This window comes from Xenopus laevis, chromosome 7L, assembly GCF_017654675.1.
Source record: "Xenopus laevis strain J_2021 chromosome 7L, Xenopus_laevis_v10.1, whole genome shotgun sequence".
Classification (NCBI taxonomy): Eukaryota; Metazoa; Chordata; class Amphibia; order Anura; family Pipidae; genus Xenopus; species Xenopus laevis.
The window spans coordinates 66,335,433-66,353,896 of NC_054383.1; the positions used below are offsets into that span (position 1 = coordinate 66,335,433).

General features: G+C 37.0%; 1 protein-coding gene across 2 annotated transcripts in view; it reads left to right on the plus strand.

Annotated features, from left to right (window-relative positions):
• ube4b.L (ubiquitination factor E4B L homeolog) overlaps window positions 1–18,464 on the plus strand; it is a 73,317-nt gene that overhangs the window by 13,833 nt on the left and 41,020 nt on the right. Inside the window, exons 3-8 of one of the 2 annotated variants that reach the window (XM_041569135.1) lie at window positions 446–581; window positions 2,395–2,482; window positions 4,045–4,198; window positions 11,242–11,467; window positions 13,344–13,727; window positions 18,343–18,456. In XM_041569135.1, coding sequence (XP_041425069.1) covers window positions 446–581; window positions 2,395–2,482; window positions 4,045–4,198; window positions 11,242–11,467; window positions 13,344–13,727; window positions 18,343–18,456 — 1,102 coding nt within the window. The remainder of the gene's footprint in view (window positions 1–445; window positions 582–2,394; window positions 2,483–4,044; window positions 4,199–11,241; window positions 11,468–13,343; window positions 13,728–18,342; window positions 18,457–18,464) is intronic. The other variant, XM_018225629.2, reaches the window with a different exon arrangement.

The following is an 18,464-nucleotide window of genomic DNA, read 5'->3' on the forward strand; positions in this document are numbered from 1 at the left end:
GAGTGCAGAATGCAAATCAGAATATCTCCCAACAGCACAAATAGCCTGAATGAAAGAAATAGCTGCATTGTAACTGCTGCCCTTCTCATGGTTCTGCTGTGACCTGCAGGTTGCAGTAACTTTTAGAAAATAGTGATAACAGTGGGATAATAGTTGCAAGATTACAGAATTTAATCAATCTGCAGCACAAATATACACAACTAGAAATTCTATGCTTGGAAGATCAAAATTATCAGTGTAAATACTGGACATACCTCACAGTCTCCATGTTGTCTTTCTGGATCTGTCCGTGTTGGCAGTGGAGTAAGATAGCACATATTGTTGGCAGTAAAATTGGGAACCCATGATCCACACAATGTATTTGCATTATATATATATATATATATATGTATGTATGTATATATATATATGTGCGCAAAAATGGAAGATATGCTTTTTCATGTAGGGGTTGCCCATCGAAGTCACAGCAGCGAAGGAGTCAGTTCATTAAGCAGTTCGCCATCAAATAGCCTTGAAACTCAGTCACAATCTCTCTCTCGGTCACAAAGCATGGACATTGACAGTGCAGCAGGTGAAAAAAGGTAAGCCCAGTTCCATAAATAAACTGATAATGCCACATATTATTGTATGTAAGTTTCATGTAGTGCTTGCAAACTAAATTTTGTACCTGTGGAGTTTTCAGTGGTTTATATATAATGTTTTGAATTAGCAAGTACATACAGCACATATTTGTCTGTAGGCAATACCTGATGCATTAAATTTATCAAGTTGCAAAATTTTAACCCCCGGCACTCCCCTCCTCCTCCAAAAGGAGTATTGCCTATTGACTTTATTTGCTTCCCTATAGTTTGCTTTCATTTCTTCCTTGTTTACCTTTCTGTTTTTGCACATTTTAGTTTGATAGTAACCACTGGAGTTTTTGTTTGAATATGACACAAAGACTACAGATCACACCAACAGTCCAGTGTCCCAGACTATTGCCACTGTTGTTTTTCACAAAGATTAAATGGCTTTAAAAGGTGGTAGGCAGTGATTTGGGAAGGGAAATAACTATGCCATTTTAACGCTAGGCACAATTTTAGAGAAATACTTAGCTGGTGTACACTTCAGGTTAGGTAGGGCTGTATCTACCAGGGCCCATGCATAGGGTGGCGGCTTAAAGATTGCGGCCCATGTTAAATTCAGAAATTGCTTAAAGGGGACCAGTCACCCAAAAAATTATTCATAATCCTATTTTATCACATCAGTCAAGAAAAATGAACTTTAATTACACTATAAAAATTATTTGAATCTTGTTTCCTTCAGTCTGGGAATTCATAATTACAGCAAGCAGGCAGGGCCATTTTGTGGACACTGTTATTACGACAAGCCTTGTATCATCTCAGAATCTTGTTTGTGTACCAGAATGGGGCACCTGATGTCCATCCCCATGCCCTGGCTACACAATTAAACAGAGAAGAGAATGGAGGAATGTGGGGAGAGCAGCGATTTCTAGGAAGTGCTGAATGGAAAGTTAGAGTAATTATCTGTCACGCCTCTATGCCCAGGGCATAGAGGAGTGGAAGACTATATTTGATTGACAGCTGAGATGTTTAAATGAGCTTACAACAGCTATGAATGCTTTAATAAAAAATAGAAATTGGATTTCATGTTTAATTTGAAAAGGACTTTTATTATACAGATTTTTGTTTCTGGGTGACAGGTCCACTTTAAACATCACTAAGCCCAGCCACCAAATACTTGCTGCTGAATCTGTTGGCAGACATACCAAGATAAAACATCATGACAAGTTCATGTGAATGACCGGGTCTTCTAACAGAAAGCAATCTTAATAAAGCAAATCTTTTTTTTTATGTTTTAATGTTTGTGTTTTTTGTAGCATTAAGTCATGGAAAGATCCATAATAAAACTCCAGATTCTGTACTTTACTTATAAATCCCATATTGGGAGGGGACAGTTATTTGACCTTTTTAAGGTATATCTTTAAAATGGCGGTTCCAATGCATTGTCATTGGCACTGCATTTGCTATTTAAAATCATAGCCTGGTTCTGTGTTACTGTACTTTCAGTTCCAGTCTTTTCCCTGTATAGGAAGAAATAACACAAAATTGCAATTTTTTTGCATGGCTTTTTATACAAGAATTTTAGACTGATCTTCGCATTGATTAAACTGCTTGATAAAAATGATTTTAGGCTAGGGCCAGATGGGGCTAAAATCAACCTCCTGAAATCCTCTTCTCTGTTGGCGTCCGGAAGCCTTGTGTCTGCTCCAGCACTCGCTGGATTTTTGCGAAGAGATTCAAGACTTTTCATTTTGAGCCATAATCGCCAATTGTATGAAATTATAAGATTGAAAGAAATGATTGACCTATTGAATAAATGGTTGCTTTGCAGCATGTCCCAGGTGGATGTGGACTCAGGAATTGAGAACATGGAGGTTGATGAAAATGACCGTAGGGAGAAAAGAAGCCTTCCAGATAAGGTTAGTCATCAAAAGTGTTTATTGAAATTAATACTTTTTCAGTAGCAATTAGCCACCTTGCCTATGATTAACCTAATTTTAGTAAATTGTGATTATTTAATATATTTATTGCACACTAAATACTCGCTAGCTAGTTTAACCAAAACCAAAAATACTAAGCACCCCCCCCCAGTGAATGTGCAATGTACAGGGGTATAGTTTCTCTTTAGGAGGCAGGTGGTTCTCTTATTCTGCCTCTGGCTGCAGACTGGAAATTTGATTACAGATTACTTTATTTTTATATCATTTTGTCACTCTGGCTTTTGTGGCACAGTGGATAATATTTCAAAAACTCAACAGATATTCACTGTAAGGGCTAGTCCACATGAGGAGATTCGGGGAGATTTTGTCGCCTGGCGACTAATCGCCTCGTCTTTTGCACGACTATCTCCCCGAACTGCTTCAGCGTTTTTCCCCATAGGCTGCAACGCAAAGTCGCCTGTGCTAATGCACACGCGGCGATGCGTTTTCAATAGTCGCCCAAAGTTGCCTCAGTGAGGCAACTTCTCCCCGAATCTCCTCGTGTGGCCTTACCCTAAAAGGCAATGGCCAGACAAAGGCATAGAGGTCATGACAGAATCTGTTGTGTGGGTGATAACCACATTAAATATTATTTAAAAATGTAATAAAATGAGTGAATCCATTGTCTACATGCGCTGGGATCAGTGAAAAGTGTTGGTTACTGCTTATTTATTTTACAGCTACCCCAGAAAACAATATTGCATGTGCTTGAGAGTACAAAAAGGCAGCCATCAGGGAACTACAGTGAGAACTGTGTCAGGAGCCTGGTCAAATTTTGATTCGGGGGCCCAGCTGGATAGCGCAAACTTAACATACCGTATATACTCGCGTATAAGCCGAGTTTTTCAGCACCCAAAATGTGCTGAAAAACTCAAACTCGGCTTATACGCGGGTCATACCTTTCCGCGGCCCCAGCAGGACTGCCTGTGTCGCCGCCCGGAGCAGGTCCAGGAGCTCCGGAGCGACGGGGTGGGGAGAGCGACAGATGGGGAGGGCAGGGGGGGGAAGTGGCAGAGGGAAGCAAACATGAAATGGGGGTGGCAGAGGGAAGCAAACATGAAATCCGGGCGGCGACACAGTCAGTCACAGACAGTAACAGGTACCTGCCCAGTGTCCCCCAATTGTTGCGGCCGGGTCACATTCACATTTTGAAATCTGACATGGGGCCCCTAGGCTTATACACGAGTCAATACATTTTTCCAGTTTTCTTAGGTAAATTAGGTACCTCGGCTTATACACGGGTCGGCTTATACACGAGTATATACGGTAGCTGCATGTTCAGCACTGAAGCTGTTAGTGAAATGGAAATAGTTTCTGAATTGTATACTGAAGGTTGTCCTCTACTTTACTCAAATGTTTTTTTCACCCGCTCTTTTTGATCCTTTCTATTGTTATTTATTTTCCTCCCAAGGTCACAACAATTTAGTTTCCGAGGGTTTGTTTCCTGTAAACCGATTTATATCAGATTAACCTTCTACCTTTTCGTCTCTCACAATTGCTAGGAGCCCTCTTTAGGAGTGGAGGTGTCTGAGGTGTCGGAGGAACAAACTTTGCAGCTGGTCTGTAAGATCTTCAGAGTTTCCTGGAAGGATAGAGATAGAGATGTAATCTTCCTGCATTCTCTTTCATCTCAATTCAGTCAGAATCCAAAAAAAGGTACATTTTTGTATAGACACTTGTTTATAATAATGTAGCATGTATATAGGTAGGCATCCATCTATGAAGCCTTTTACTGTGTATATTGTAGAGAATGAGATAAGCTAATCGCACACATACAAAACGTGTGTACAGGTATAGGATCGCTTATCTGGAAACCAGATATCCAGAAAGCTCCGAATTACGGAATGGCTGCCTCCCAAATAATCCAAATTTTTAAAAATGATTTCCTTTTTCTCTGTAATAGTAAAACAGTAGCTTGTACTTGATCCCAACTAAGATATTATTAATCCCTATTGGAAGCAAAACCAGCCTATTGGGTTTATTTAATGTTTAAATTCATTTCTAGTAGACTTAAGGCATTGAAGACCCAAATTACTGAGAGATCTGTTATCCGGAAAACCCCAGGTCCCGAGCATTCTGGATAACCGGTCCCATACCTGTACAATGATTTTCTAAGTGCAAAACATATTTTTTCATATCATAAGAGATTTAGATGATACATTGCTAATCTGCTAGGCATTTACACTACACTAACAACATCTCTGCATAATCCCAACAGCACTTATGTTTAAATGTGTGTGTGTCTCTATTGCTAAGAAAATCTCAGCTGATGACTTTTAGTCTTATCGTAAATAAACCAATCTTTATTGTAAACCACCAATTTTATATTGGATATTGTGAAATGCGTGCAGTATTTCCCATCATCTTGTGTTTATATGTGCATAAACATTGTAATAAAAAATAAACTTAAAGGAATTGTTCAGTGTAAAAATTAAAAACTGGGTAAATAGATAGGCTGTGCAAAATAAAAAGTGTTTCTAATATATTTAGTTAGCCAAAAATGTAATGTATAAAGGCTGGAGTTACTGAATGTCTAACATAATATCCAGAACTCTACTTCCTGCTTTTCAGCTCTCTTGGTTTACACTGACTGGTTACCCCATCAGAGACTTAAGGGGGGCCACATGGGTCATATATGTTGCTTTTGAATCTGAGCTGAATGCTGAGGATCAATTACAAACTCCCTGAACAGAAATGTACCATGTGGCCCCCCTTCAAGTCACTGACTAACTCAGAGTTATAGAGCTGAAAAGCAGGAAGTAGGGTTCTAGCCATTATGTTAGACATCCAGTCACTCCAGTCTTTATACATTACATTTTTGGCTTACTAACTATATTAGAAACATTTTTTTATTTTGCACAGCCTATCTATTTACTCAGTTTTTATTTTCACATTAAACTATTCCTTTAAGTTCAAATCCATTACAGCAGTGATCTAAACTACAACTGCCATCTTAAACCATCAGTTTAACATGACATGCTGGGAATCCACTTATAAACATGTGAAGAGCCTTAGATTTTGATCTTTCAATGCCAGTCAATTTTCAACAAATGAACATAATAAATCCTATTTTGGGGGGCGGGGGGGGGTTGTCTTTTTCTCACTGTCTTCTCAGTTGAATGCTATATGTAATGAATTTGGCTTGGACTTAACATACCCTTATTGTTTTAATAACAAAAAATCTAGGCAGGGGAACTGAAGCTACTCCATGTTTGGTTCTTGTCAGGTAGATAAATAGATTACTAGTACACAAATACATCAGCTAACAAAAGTCAAACAAAGGGCTAAATGGAGGACATTTTATACATGTAATCTAATTATGTATATTGCAAGGATCAAACATGGAGTAGCTTTAGGGTAGAGACACACGTGGAGATTCGGGGAGATTAGTCACCCAGTGACAAATCGCCTCTTCTTCGGGCGACTAATCTCCCTGCAATGCCTTCCCGTTGGCTAGAATCTAAATCACCGGCGATTCGCCCGAATTTTCCTCATGAATTGTCTAAAGTTTCCTTGTGTGCCTTTAGGGTGGTGGCAGAAGGGGAGATTAGTTGCCCAGCAAAAAATCTCCTGCAGGCGACTAATCTCCCCCTGAAATCCCTTCCCGCCAGCAAGAATGTGAATCACCGGCGGGATGGCATAAGGATCGCTTCCCAAAGGAAAGGTTAATAATACGTTTTCTTTGCAGAAATGCAGAAAGAAATATACCTAGATTAATTTGCAATTATACTTTGGTAACATAGATTGTAAACATGCTCTGAGCGCAGGGCAACACCAAATATGTGACTTCTAACTTAGAACCAAACCACCCTTGCAATATTAAAGCAAATTTACAAAGGAATTAAGCATGCTAAAATTTTTAAGAAAAAATTACACAGAACTTCAAAATATGTTCCCACAACATATATCTTAAATAGGCATCCTACTAAAATCAAAATTATGTTATTGTCAAATTAAGCTTTTATTTCCAAACTCCCAACACATCGAGGCAGATTTATCAAGGGTCGAATTTCGAAGTGCTAAAACTTTGAAATTCGACCATCGAATTGAAAAATTCGATAGTCACAAAGTTTTTTTTTTTTGTTTAAATCTAGCTGTTTGCGATCAAATTACAATCGTTCATAGAAATCGTTCGAATTGAACGATTGGAACGATTTAATCGATGGTCGATCAAACGATTTTCAAAAAAAAAACAAAAAACTGACTTCTAAAAACTTAGCTAAATGTTGGCTATAGGTTCTAGGAGGTCCCCATAGGCTAACATAGCAATTCGGCAGGTTTAAGGTGGCGAAGTTTTGAAGTCAAAGTTTTTTAAAGAGACAATACTTTGATTTTTGAATGGTCGAATATTCAAAGTATTTTCCATTCGATTCCATTCCATTTTTTAATTCGAAAATTCACTTCAACCTTTGATAAATCTGCCCCATCCTATTTACAACTCAACAAAATCCGATGGCACACAGGACTGAAGGAATTCTTCCAAATTTTATTTCAAAGCGGAATGCAAATGCAACGTTTCGGGGAATAAAATCCCCTTTGTCAAATAAAATTTGGAAGAATTCCTTTAGTCCTGTGTGCCATCGGATTTTGTTGAGTTGTACCCTGTCGTGAGGTGGCCGAGCCTCTACCCTTGTGCACCAGGCGTCTTTTTCGTTCTACAGGTCCTGCACTACTTTTTCGTTCGCACGGTCCTGCACTACTTTTTCGTTCGTACAGGTCCTGCACTACTTTTTCGTTCGCACGGTCCTGCACTACTTTGAACCCATCCTATTTACAGCACTACATTTCTCATGCTTTTCAGTACAAAGACAAAATACTAAAATTGAAAAACTAGGGAACGTTTGGGTACATTGATCACATATTAATGTAGTTTCTAAAAAACCCTAATGTGCATTGTGTATGCAATTTTTTTTTTTTTTTTTGCAAATAAAACAGTGTCTACATTTTGTGCAGCAGAAAATCCCAAGTTAGTTAACCCTAAAATTATATACCCAGTATATATTGGAAACTGGGTAAATATTTTTTTTTAACTTCAAACTCCATGTGTTAACTAAAGTTAGCAAGTTACAGCACTTTATTACATTTTACAGGCAAAATGTTTTAAATATGAATTTCCCATTTCTCTGCGGGAATATATATCCCCCCACATTTACTTTTTAAGTGCCATCAGAATTTCATATTTCAATTGTACAGAACTTTTTAGGGGCATTTTCTCTTGAGTGGGTGGGGGGGATCTGTAGTTTACCTAGGAAAACTATACATTTTTTGGGGGGACAACCTGAGCTTTCTAAATATGAGTTTTTGTGTATTTTCCCTTCTGGAACAGGATTTAGAGTTCTAAATCCAAAAAAAATATGAAAAATTGCCATTTTCACAATATAAGGGAAAATATTTTATTTTATGCACTAAAATTCAACTGATTTGGAAAGCCTCAAGTGTCTTGAACGTGCCAATATCATATACAGTATGTACAGTTTTATGAAGATTTCTGACTTCTATGGATCAAAAACTCCAAGCAGTAAATTACCGAATTTCAAAGCACTACAGTAGATTAGGCATATTTTGGATTCCGAGGCCAATAAATCCTGGAACAGTAGGTTTGCCTCAGGAAACATTCTATTTTTTTTGAAAAGCACACATTCTCTTGAATCCAAAATGGGTAACCATGACTTTCTACTCCTAATTACCAAACATCAAAGCTTTTGTGAACTGTGTGGTTTCTATAAATTAATTAATTAAATTCAGAAAAATCACCTAAATATTTTCATTTTGCAAGTTCGTATCTCCCACATAGCATTAGATACAGTACCAAAAAAAAAACATACTAAATATGAATGCCTGGGGTCCACTGAACAGTTTGATGCCCATTGTGCATAGGATTACCAAAGTATCTGGCGTTTAGAGACCCCATATTAAAGTTGGCACATACAACTTGTCCCTGAAGTCATTTCAGCTACTAAATAATCACATTTACTGCTTATTTACACAAAAACATATGTTGACCCCCCCCAACCATATATTTTTGGAAAGTACACATTCAGCTGAATATAACATGGGTAACCATGTCTTTCTACTCCAAACTAATGAGTAGCAATGCTTTCCCAAAATTGTCGGTTTTAATTAATTGCCTGAAAATCGCCTCAAAGCTTCCACTTTCTATTATCTTTTCTCTCACATAGCATTATTTACCAAGAGAAAACTGAATGCCAGAGTTCGACTCAACAGTTTGCTGCCCAAAAAGCATAGATTTATTCATGTGTACACGTGGCAAATTGCATGTTATAGTATATGCTTGTGTACAAGTGTGAGTGTGTAAAGCCCCCCAATCCTTCAAAAATTTGTGAGTGTATGTAAGTACGTGCTTGTGTGTTTGTGAGTGTGCACGACACTAACCTGGGGACAAGAAGGCTTGTAATCTGGTGGATAAGGCAGGAGGGATCAAAGAACCAGAGGGGTCCTCTTCTTTGGAGGTCCGTTGAGTGGTTGGCTCTGGGAGAGTGCAGGAAGTGCAGGCAATAGCAGGACACGCATATTTCATGTGCCTGCTGCTGCCTTGGGGCCCCAATTGAGTGATCATACGATCTGCTCGTTGCCTTTTCAAGCCTCTCCTACACTCCCCAACCCGGAAGTACTGCAGATTGTAGAATCTACTTTCTGTGGCTCTTAGGTACTTTTATCCACAGAACGTAGGTCAATCTGTGGTATTTAAAGGTTTAATATAGTGTACCTCAATGTAAATAAACATAAATTGAAGAGCCATATTTTTTTCTTGCCATTTTGGCCCCTGCTTGGAGCAGTGGCAGGTGATGGTATTTTCAAGTCTTTAAAGGGTAAGTTCACAGACAAATGATTATGCAGTCACACGTAAGACTTATGTAACTGGGGTGCCATAATGACTCTTACCGTTCACACCCCCTCCCCCCACTGAGCAGCATCTTTATAAAATGTTTATTGGTTGTGGTTATGTTTAGTTTTCCTTTACAAACTTAATGTTCCTCTGCATCTTGATCCTCTACCAAATGTTTCAGCTGTTAAAATTATATGCATTGATTCTAGTGTGAAGATATTGTAACACTTGTGTACTGCAAGGTAGCCATGCTGGTGCATAGCCAAATATTATAGTACAGAGTCCTCTAAAGCTATCAGCAGTTTGGTATGCATTCAGTTGTTAAGCCAGCCCTTTCTGGGGTAGAGCAGTCAGGTGCCTTTTGGAGATAGTGTCCTTGATGTGGTTAAAATGCTCTAGTTAAACAGTGTATTGCTGAAGAAATGCCCCTAATAACTTTGCTCCTTTTTTACGTGTTTAATAGGTATATAGTTAAAAAATACATAAAAACGTAATAATAAAATAATACAGGTATGGAACCTGCTATCCAGAATGCTCTGGACCTGGGGTTTTCTGAATAAGGGATCTTTCTGTAATTTGGATCTCCATACCTATAGTCTACTAAAAATCATTCAAACAATAATTAAATCATTTTTAAAAATTTGAATTCTTTTTGTTAAAATTCAGTCTATAGGAGACTGCCTGTCATAATTTCAATGCTTTCTGGATAACGGGTTTCCGGATAACTGATCCCATACCCGTAATAATAATATAAATGTATTTCGAATGCAAATTTGAATGTGAGATTTATCACACTTCAACCTTGGAAACAGTTGTAATTTGAATATTTGCCTTTTTTTTTTTTTTTTTTTTTTTTTTGAGAAGAACTCACTTCATAGGAATCGAATAAGATTCAAATTCTGAACCATTCGATCGAATATTAGAAATGAAAAAATGTTCTTAAATCACCTCCCAATCAAATTTAGTATATTCGAATTTAAAAAAATTCACATGAATTCGAAATTCGACCTTTGATAAATGGGCCTCATAGTTTCTAAAGTCCCTAAACATAAATAGAAAATTAAAACTTTTGCTTATACTTAGGCTTCATGGCTTATACTTCAGCCTCTACAGATAGGGCTGTGGTTTAGCACCGGTACAAAGTATCACTACACACAACCGTTGTTTAATAAAAGGTACTACGTTCGCCAGGTACTACGTTCGCAACCAGTTAGGACGTGGATTTCACTAGTCATCTGTTTAAAAGCAAACATCTTATTAGTTGCTATGGGTTACTGCTATTGGGCAAACTTAGTATCTTTTATTAAACAACGGTTGTGTGTAGTGATACTTTGTACAGGTGCTAAACCACAGTCCTGTGTGTTTTATTACATGGGGGTTTATGTATAGATAATCTTTCTACCTCACACCACGAAACTACACATCATCTCATGTAGATTTTGCTGTTGAAATAACTTGCAGTGATGCTAGAATAAAAGTACTATGATGGCAAATGTACTGTATATTTTTAATATCTAAAGTATGGAATCGGTTATCCTGAAATTTGTTATCCAGAAAACTGCATATTACAGGAAGATAATCTCCCATTAATACATATTATATAATTTACAAGATAAGATATAATTTACAAGATTTATAAATGGTTCCTTGTAACCATTTTTGCCTTCCAGTTCAGAGCTTTATTAGAAATGGTTTATATATACATACATATATATATATACATATATACATATATATATATATATTTATATATATATATATATATATATATATATATATATATACATTTTTTATATATATTCCTTAAAGCAGGTTTACAGTAATGTTACATTTCTGCTTTCTTTTAATTCAGTGTATTCGAACTATAAGGATCTAATTGGTCAGATTTTAATGGAAGTCTTGATGATGTCTACTCATTATAAAGATGACAACCCTTTTGCCAGCCTAACTGCTACATTGCAGCCAATTACAGTTACACAGATACCTAACAGGAGTTTGATTTTAAACTCTGCATCCAAACCTGACACTAGTTCTTTGTTCTGTAACTCTGGATCATTCAGTGCCAGCTCTCTATCTAGGTAAGTCTCTTCTAAAAACCTATAAAAAAAAATCAGCCTCCTGTATAAAAAACTTGTTTTGTTGTTTTTTTTTTTTTTTTTAATTATAACTGTGTGTTATATAGCTGGTTTGCAGAATTGAGTGTATTCTACATCCTCCTATACTGCAGAAAGAAAAAGTTGCTATTCAACCTTTTTAAAAATTCACTGTACTAATAGTTATGAATGCTGTTCAGTGATCTTTGTAACAAAGGCCTCTGTACGTCTTGGTTTTATGGGTTAATTCTGACCCCCAATTTAAAGCAGGCTGTGCACATTTAGGCAAGTCTTAAAGGAGAACCAAACCCTTGCTAATAAAAACCCCTACCCTACATAGACCCCCTCTCTGCTCAACCCCAGCCTAGATGGTACCTTTGGTAAATACCCCTAACTCTTTACTTACCCCTTGGTGCAGATTCAGGGCATTGAATGAGTTCACAGTCGCCATCTTCTTCTTAGGAGCGTTTACCAAAGGTACCACCTTGGCTAGGGGGGGAGCAGGGAGGGGGGTCTATGTAGGGTAGGGGTTTTATTAGCAAGGGTTTGGTTCTCCTTTAAAGGGCAAGGGGTGCACTCTGACATATAACGCCCCCCCCCTTCTGAGGCACACTTGAGTGAGACATACTCCCAAAACCATCAAGTCATTCGCTGTAAGGGTAGTTAAGGCATAAATAACTACTGCATTTTTTTTCCTGGTGCATTTTCATGTCGTTGTATATCTTCAGTTCACTTAGTAAATACTATAACTACTGTTTTAACACAGTCTCTTCTTGACTGTATGAATGGAAACCAATACAACCAATTGGTAGTTACTAGTTGAGCTATATAGGGATTTCTAAATTGAGAAATAATTTATTTTTGTTATATTCTGGTTTTATATTCTGCATCTTTACCTACAAAAAAAAAATGCTATATTGGAAATTTGGAGGATATGTCCTTCAATTTGGAAGCTTCTCTTGTCTTGTGTCATTTTGACTACCAAAGGCAGGGCCAGAGAAGTGAAAAGTATATTAAAGGATTAACACTCCTTTTGCAAGGTTGGCCAGATAATTTCTTATTGTAGCCTTGATCTAAAACTAACAGTATATATTTATTCTCCCCTACTCCCCAGAAATTTGAAAAAAAAAGCCAATTCATGACAATTAAATTTTGAAGTAATATGTCTTGCCAAATCTCCATGCAATATGTTTTGTTGCCTATTTTCTGTGGTATCCATGACACAATTTTGGGTAATGTAAGGCTAGGGGCAGACGGGGAGATTAGTCGCCAAATCATCCCTACTTCAGGGCGATAATCTCTCCAAATGCCTTTCTGCCAGCAAGAATACGAATTGCCAGCAGGATGGCATAAATTTCCGAAGTTGCCTCACGAGTAAACTTCGGGTGACTTCGGAAATCCAAAGCGATTCCTATGACATCCCACCGGCGATTCGTATTCTTGCATTTCGGGGAGATTAGTAGCCTGATGAAGAGAAGATTTGTCACTGGGTGACTAATCTCCCTTTCTGCCACTACCCTTACATGTTGTTTTGTGATGGCATTTTCCTTCTGATCATTGCACCCAAGTAGTTGGTAAGCAATTTATTAGTGCTTTGCCACCACATGTGCACAACTATAGGAAATCTCTTAATATTACAGGTCATAATTTCTGTGAAAAAAAATAACTTGCAGGAGCAAAAGAACGTTCTTTTACTGCCTTAATATAAAAACTAAGAAAATATTTTTGTATAAAAAAAGGACGGTCTTTTCAGCACAATTCTATTCATTTTGCTCATATTGAAAATGGTGTATACTGCCCCTTGTTGCTTTCTGATATTTCATATTCTATGTTCTACACATTTCTTTCTCTTTTTGTCTAGTCTCTATGGTAGTAGTCCAGCTTCCTCTTACAATTTGGCTTCTGGTATGCCTTTGTCTTGTTCACCCACCTTTCCACTTCCTAATACTCCTCAAAATTCTGTGGGCGAATCTGTTCCTGGCAGCCCTCGCTTTGTGCATTCAAGCCCATCAGGACCACGTTATCACCCGTACACGATGATACATTCAAGACCTTTGCCCATTCCTTCCAACATAAGGTCTACCAGTACTTCTCCTATAATGTATGTTTCTCCAAGCCCTCAAGGCCTTTCCAGCAGCCCTCGAGCAGTTCTGTTCAGCTCACCTAGACAGAGACCAAGTTCAGCTGCACATTTAGTTGCATTTTCTCCCAGAATGTCCCCAAGTGAAATCCAGAATCCTCCTAGGTATTTCCTCAATGGTGTGTGCATGTGTTATTTATTTTATAAAGATTACTGACTTGATGATGTGGAATGTTTTCATACTTACCCAGTACTAAGGGGTAGGGGGTGCATGTGTGATATTTACTATAGGTATAGAGACTTTGGTCCCTTTTATCTGCAGTCCCCCATCCCCTGTGCATGGAAAATCCCATGCTCCACACGTGCTGAGAAGGAATGTATACTGTGCACTGTAATTTAAAACTGATACTCCCTGCTTTGGTGGATTTGTGTTGTGCAAATAGCTAACACACGGGAGCATTTGCTCCAAGCAAGCAAAACCAGTGTTTCTAGCAGCAACATTTGCAATCACAGATCACATTTGTCTTCAGTGTAGTAAATTAAAGCAACTAATTAAATAAATAATTTTTTCCTAAATAAAAAAAAATATATAATTTTTTTAATAGAAAACAAGTTCATATAGACCGTTTTTTTTATCACTGTACATAGAGGCAGAAAATACATTTAAAGAACATGTTTTTTTTTGTATTTATATCTCATTTAAAGAAAAAATAAATATGCACATTTATACATTTCTGCCAACTTCTTTACTGCCAAGTAAATTATCTTGACATCCATAAATTATGAGCATATTAATTGATCAATCTATCAACTTCTTTATAGTGCTAGAGTTTTCATCCAAATGATGCCTTTGTTTCCAAGTAGACTTGCCAGAATGTTTCATTATTATAGGTGGTTAACAGGCTACTTGCTCTAGTTACATAGTTAAATCGGGTTAAAAAAACACCAAAATCTATATCAAGTTTATCCCTCCAAATGAAACGCAGCATCCATATATACACACTCTCACAGACCTCCCTCCTTACACTAACATAAACTATATATATATATATATATATATATATATATATATATATATATATATATATATATATATATATATATATATATATATATATATATATATATATATATATATATATATCCCAATATCTATACTAATTGTAGATTTTAGTATGACAATAGCCTTGGATATATAAGGCTTGTCCAAGAAAGCATCCAAGCCCCTCTTAAAAGCATTATCGGAATCGGCCATCACAACCTCATCCAGCAGGGCAGTCTCACAACCTCGCTGTGAATAACCATGTAGGCTACTTCAAATTAAAGTTATGTTTCTCTAAAAGTGTGGCCTTTAGTGCGTTGATACTCTTTGAGTAAAAAGGCCCCCTGCTATTTGTCTATAATGTCCTCTAATGTACTTGTAAAGTATAAACATGTCCCCTCGCATGATTATACTTTTCCAGAGAAAACAACCCCAACCTTGACAGTCTACACTCATAATTTAAATCTTCCATCCCTCCTATAACCAGTTTAGTTGTACATCTCTGCACTCTCTCCAACTCAATTTATATCTCTCTTAATAAGGACTGGAGCCCAAAACTGCACTGTATACTGAGGCCTTACCAGGGACCTATAAGGAGGCAAAATAGTTTTTTATCATGATGAAACCAGTTTTTGACCAGTACAGCTGAACTGTAAAATCATAAAATTAGAGACCCCACAGGTAACTTTCTAATTGCACTCCCTCCATATTAAAGCTGGTATTTAATAGCTTTCCTTACACCACACTAAATGAATTTAATAAATGGTTAACACATGCACTTCTCAAAATTAAGTAAAATTGAGTAAAAATTAGAACTAAATTAATTGAGGGGAAAAACATTTGTTCACGGTTAGGCCAGTTGTACACCAGCCAGTGTCGCACATCTGCTGACATAGAATCACCATTGGAGAAAAAGCTGGTCTCCTATCCAGTCTGTTGTGTACACACTGGCATGTGATTATCTGTCATGGTGTACATTTAGTGGATTCCAGTGCAATATTGCTAATTTTGTGCCAACATTCCCCCGTGACAAACTGCTGTGTAGCCACAAGGGCTCCCATTGAAGCTGGAAAAAAGTAAAAAAGGCGCAGGTTACCTGTAGATAAGACTGGTTAAACACGGTTATATTCCACAACTGTTATGTGCTATGTAATCTGTTCCTATTCCCCTTTTTTCCAGCTTGAATGGCAGCCCCTGTCACTACATAGAAGCTTGTTTATATAAACAATAGTAGTCTTTCTTAAACAAACACAGAGCTTTTACCAATGCAGAGCAACAGTACATTATATTTTAATTCCTTATATATTTTTTGGTGTTACTCTTCCTTTAATTTACCCCCAGTCTTTTGAAAATCTCACAGTAGGAGAATACAAGTACAGTGAATTGTAGCTATGAGCAGGCAGGGCAGGATTAAAGAAAAAAGAAACTTTGTACATTTTATGCTGCTTTCCTGAATACTTGTGAGGAGAACTACTATTTATTTCCTTTACATAATAAATACTAGTTGCAGTGAGAAGTATAGTGGAGTCTTGAGCTGCGGATATTGCTATAGTGTAAAATGCATCCTCCCTTACTAATTGATGACATGAAATGGTATATACAAGTTATGGGCACTGATTCCATTAGGTGCTACGGAATGTATATTAGAAATCTGTCTATTCTACCTCTTTAGTAACGTTAGTAGATGGTGTTCAGCAGAGCCATTTGCCAACAAACGTTTAACAGTGGTCCAGAACTGTGGGGTTTAGACCTTGATCAAGAGTAAAACAAAATCCTAATTATCAGATAATTATTGGGCATTGTTTAATAAATCTGATTATATATTTTTTTTATTTCCTTCCTCTTGCCTCTCGGTTAATTTATTTCTCATTTTTCATCAATATATTTTAATTCCACTTCATTGCTATATGTTAATGTGTACTATATAAAATTTAAGTTAGTGTGTTGTAAATTTAGAATACAGATATGGGACCTGTTGTCCAGAATGCTCTGGACCTGAGGTTTTCTGTAATTTGAACCTCCAATATGATTATTTTGCTTCCAGTAAGGATTAATTATATCTTGGTTGGAATCGGGTACAAGTTAATGCTTATTATAGAGAAAAAATCCAATAATTTGACTAAAATGGAGTCTCTGGCATATGGCCTTTCCGTACTTCGAAGCTTTCTGGATAATGGGTTTTGAAATACCAGATCCCAGATCTGTAGTAATAAATACCAGCTTTTATAGGGAGGGGATGCCATAAAAGAGTATCAGTGTGGTCTCTAAGATTTTGTGATATAAATTGAAAAAATCTCAAAATTAAATAAAATCTCTATAAGAAGATAGACTAGATTAGACATATTGTTAGGAAGAGCTTGATAAGGAAGGGAAACGGAGATAGACGTATTAGTATTAAATGTCATTTGCTTTTTGTACACACACATTGATAATTCTGCCCTGCTACATAGTCTGTAGTACAGATCTTTCTAATTTGTAACCAGTCTTATAAGAAAATTTGCCCAAGAGTTTTCCTGCAAATCTAAAGTAAATATGAATTGGTAATAATAGGCTTGTACAGAAGCATAAAATACTATGGGGGCCCACATTATCTTTTTGCTGTTGTCCTCTCATAGGTTGCCTCAGCTCCCTTGCATGTGGTGTTCTAAGTAGTGAGAGCAACTAATACTGTTACAAGGTTCCTTGGAATTTAAACATACACCCCTATCAGTGGGACTGAGAGCCCAAAGTTTTTCTTTACATTATCAACAGCAGGACATTATGGGGACAGATTTATCAAAATGTGAGTTTAGATTTTAATAAATAAAAACTCACCCACGTTCTATTCATTCCTATGGGCTTATTCAAAGCATATTTATAAATGGTATTTGATAAATGGGCTTCCAAAAATTCCATAGGAATGAATAGAATGTGGGTGAGTATTTATTAAAATCTAAATTCACATTTTGCTAAATCTGCCCCTAGATCGGCATGTCCTGCATGTGTGCTATGGGAAATGAAAAAAAAAAGATTTTTGAGGCAGGAGTGGGAAACTTATGGTGGTAGTGGTGTTTTTCTTTCTGTTGTGCGCTGTACATACAAAATAAAAAAAAGCTTTGCTAGCTGCTTGCTAAATGTATTCATTTACATTTTATGTCAAGACAGAAAGCAGCAATTTCACCAGCTGCTATCCATCTATACCATGTTTTTTCTTAATTGTCAGGGTCAGAAGTCTGAATGTGCATGCGTTTTTCTTTTTCAATCTCTGTAAAAGGCAGTGGCCGACAGGGAGACTTGTTTATTGCGATAAAAATGCACGACTGTAGACAACAAACCTCCCGAAAATGCCTCTCCATTAAAAATAACTGAAATCACACATTGCTTCATTCTTCCGAAGCTGCGACTACATGATATGTAGGTCTTACCACCTGCGAGTTCAGTTATTTAAATAATCATGGGTGGCAAATCTTCCATTGCCCTAATGTTTACTGTATCTGATCTGTATTGAAGTTTTATTCCTACTTATTTTCATTTAGCATTTGCATTAAAAATTAAAAGGAAAAAAGTTCTCCCAGAAAATACATTTTTTTTGTAGCAGTAAGCATTGAGAAATTCATGGTTAGCTCCCCTTTAGTTCTAGTACCTTCAGCTTATCTGCCCAGCATGTAACAGGGAAGATGTCTGTTGTGGCAGCAAAGTAAGAAATAACCATTTTCCTAATCCCAGCCTTCTTAATAACATATTTTTATATTATGGTAGTACATACAACAGCCATTTGTCTCTTCTTTCCCTCACTTGTCCCGATGAGACTGAGGGCAGCAGTGATGAAGAAAATGATGAAGAAGAATTTTCTTGTGTCCCGTTTGGTTCCAGGTATTGGT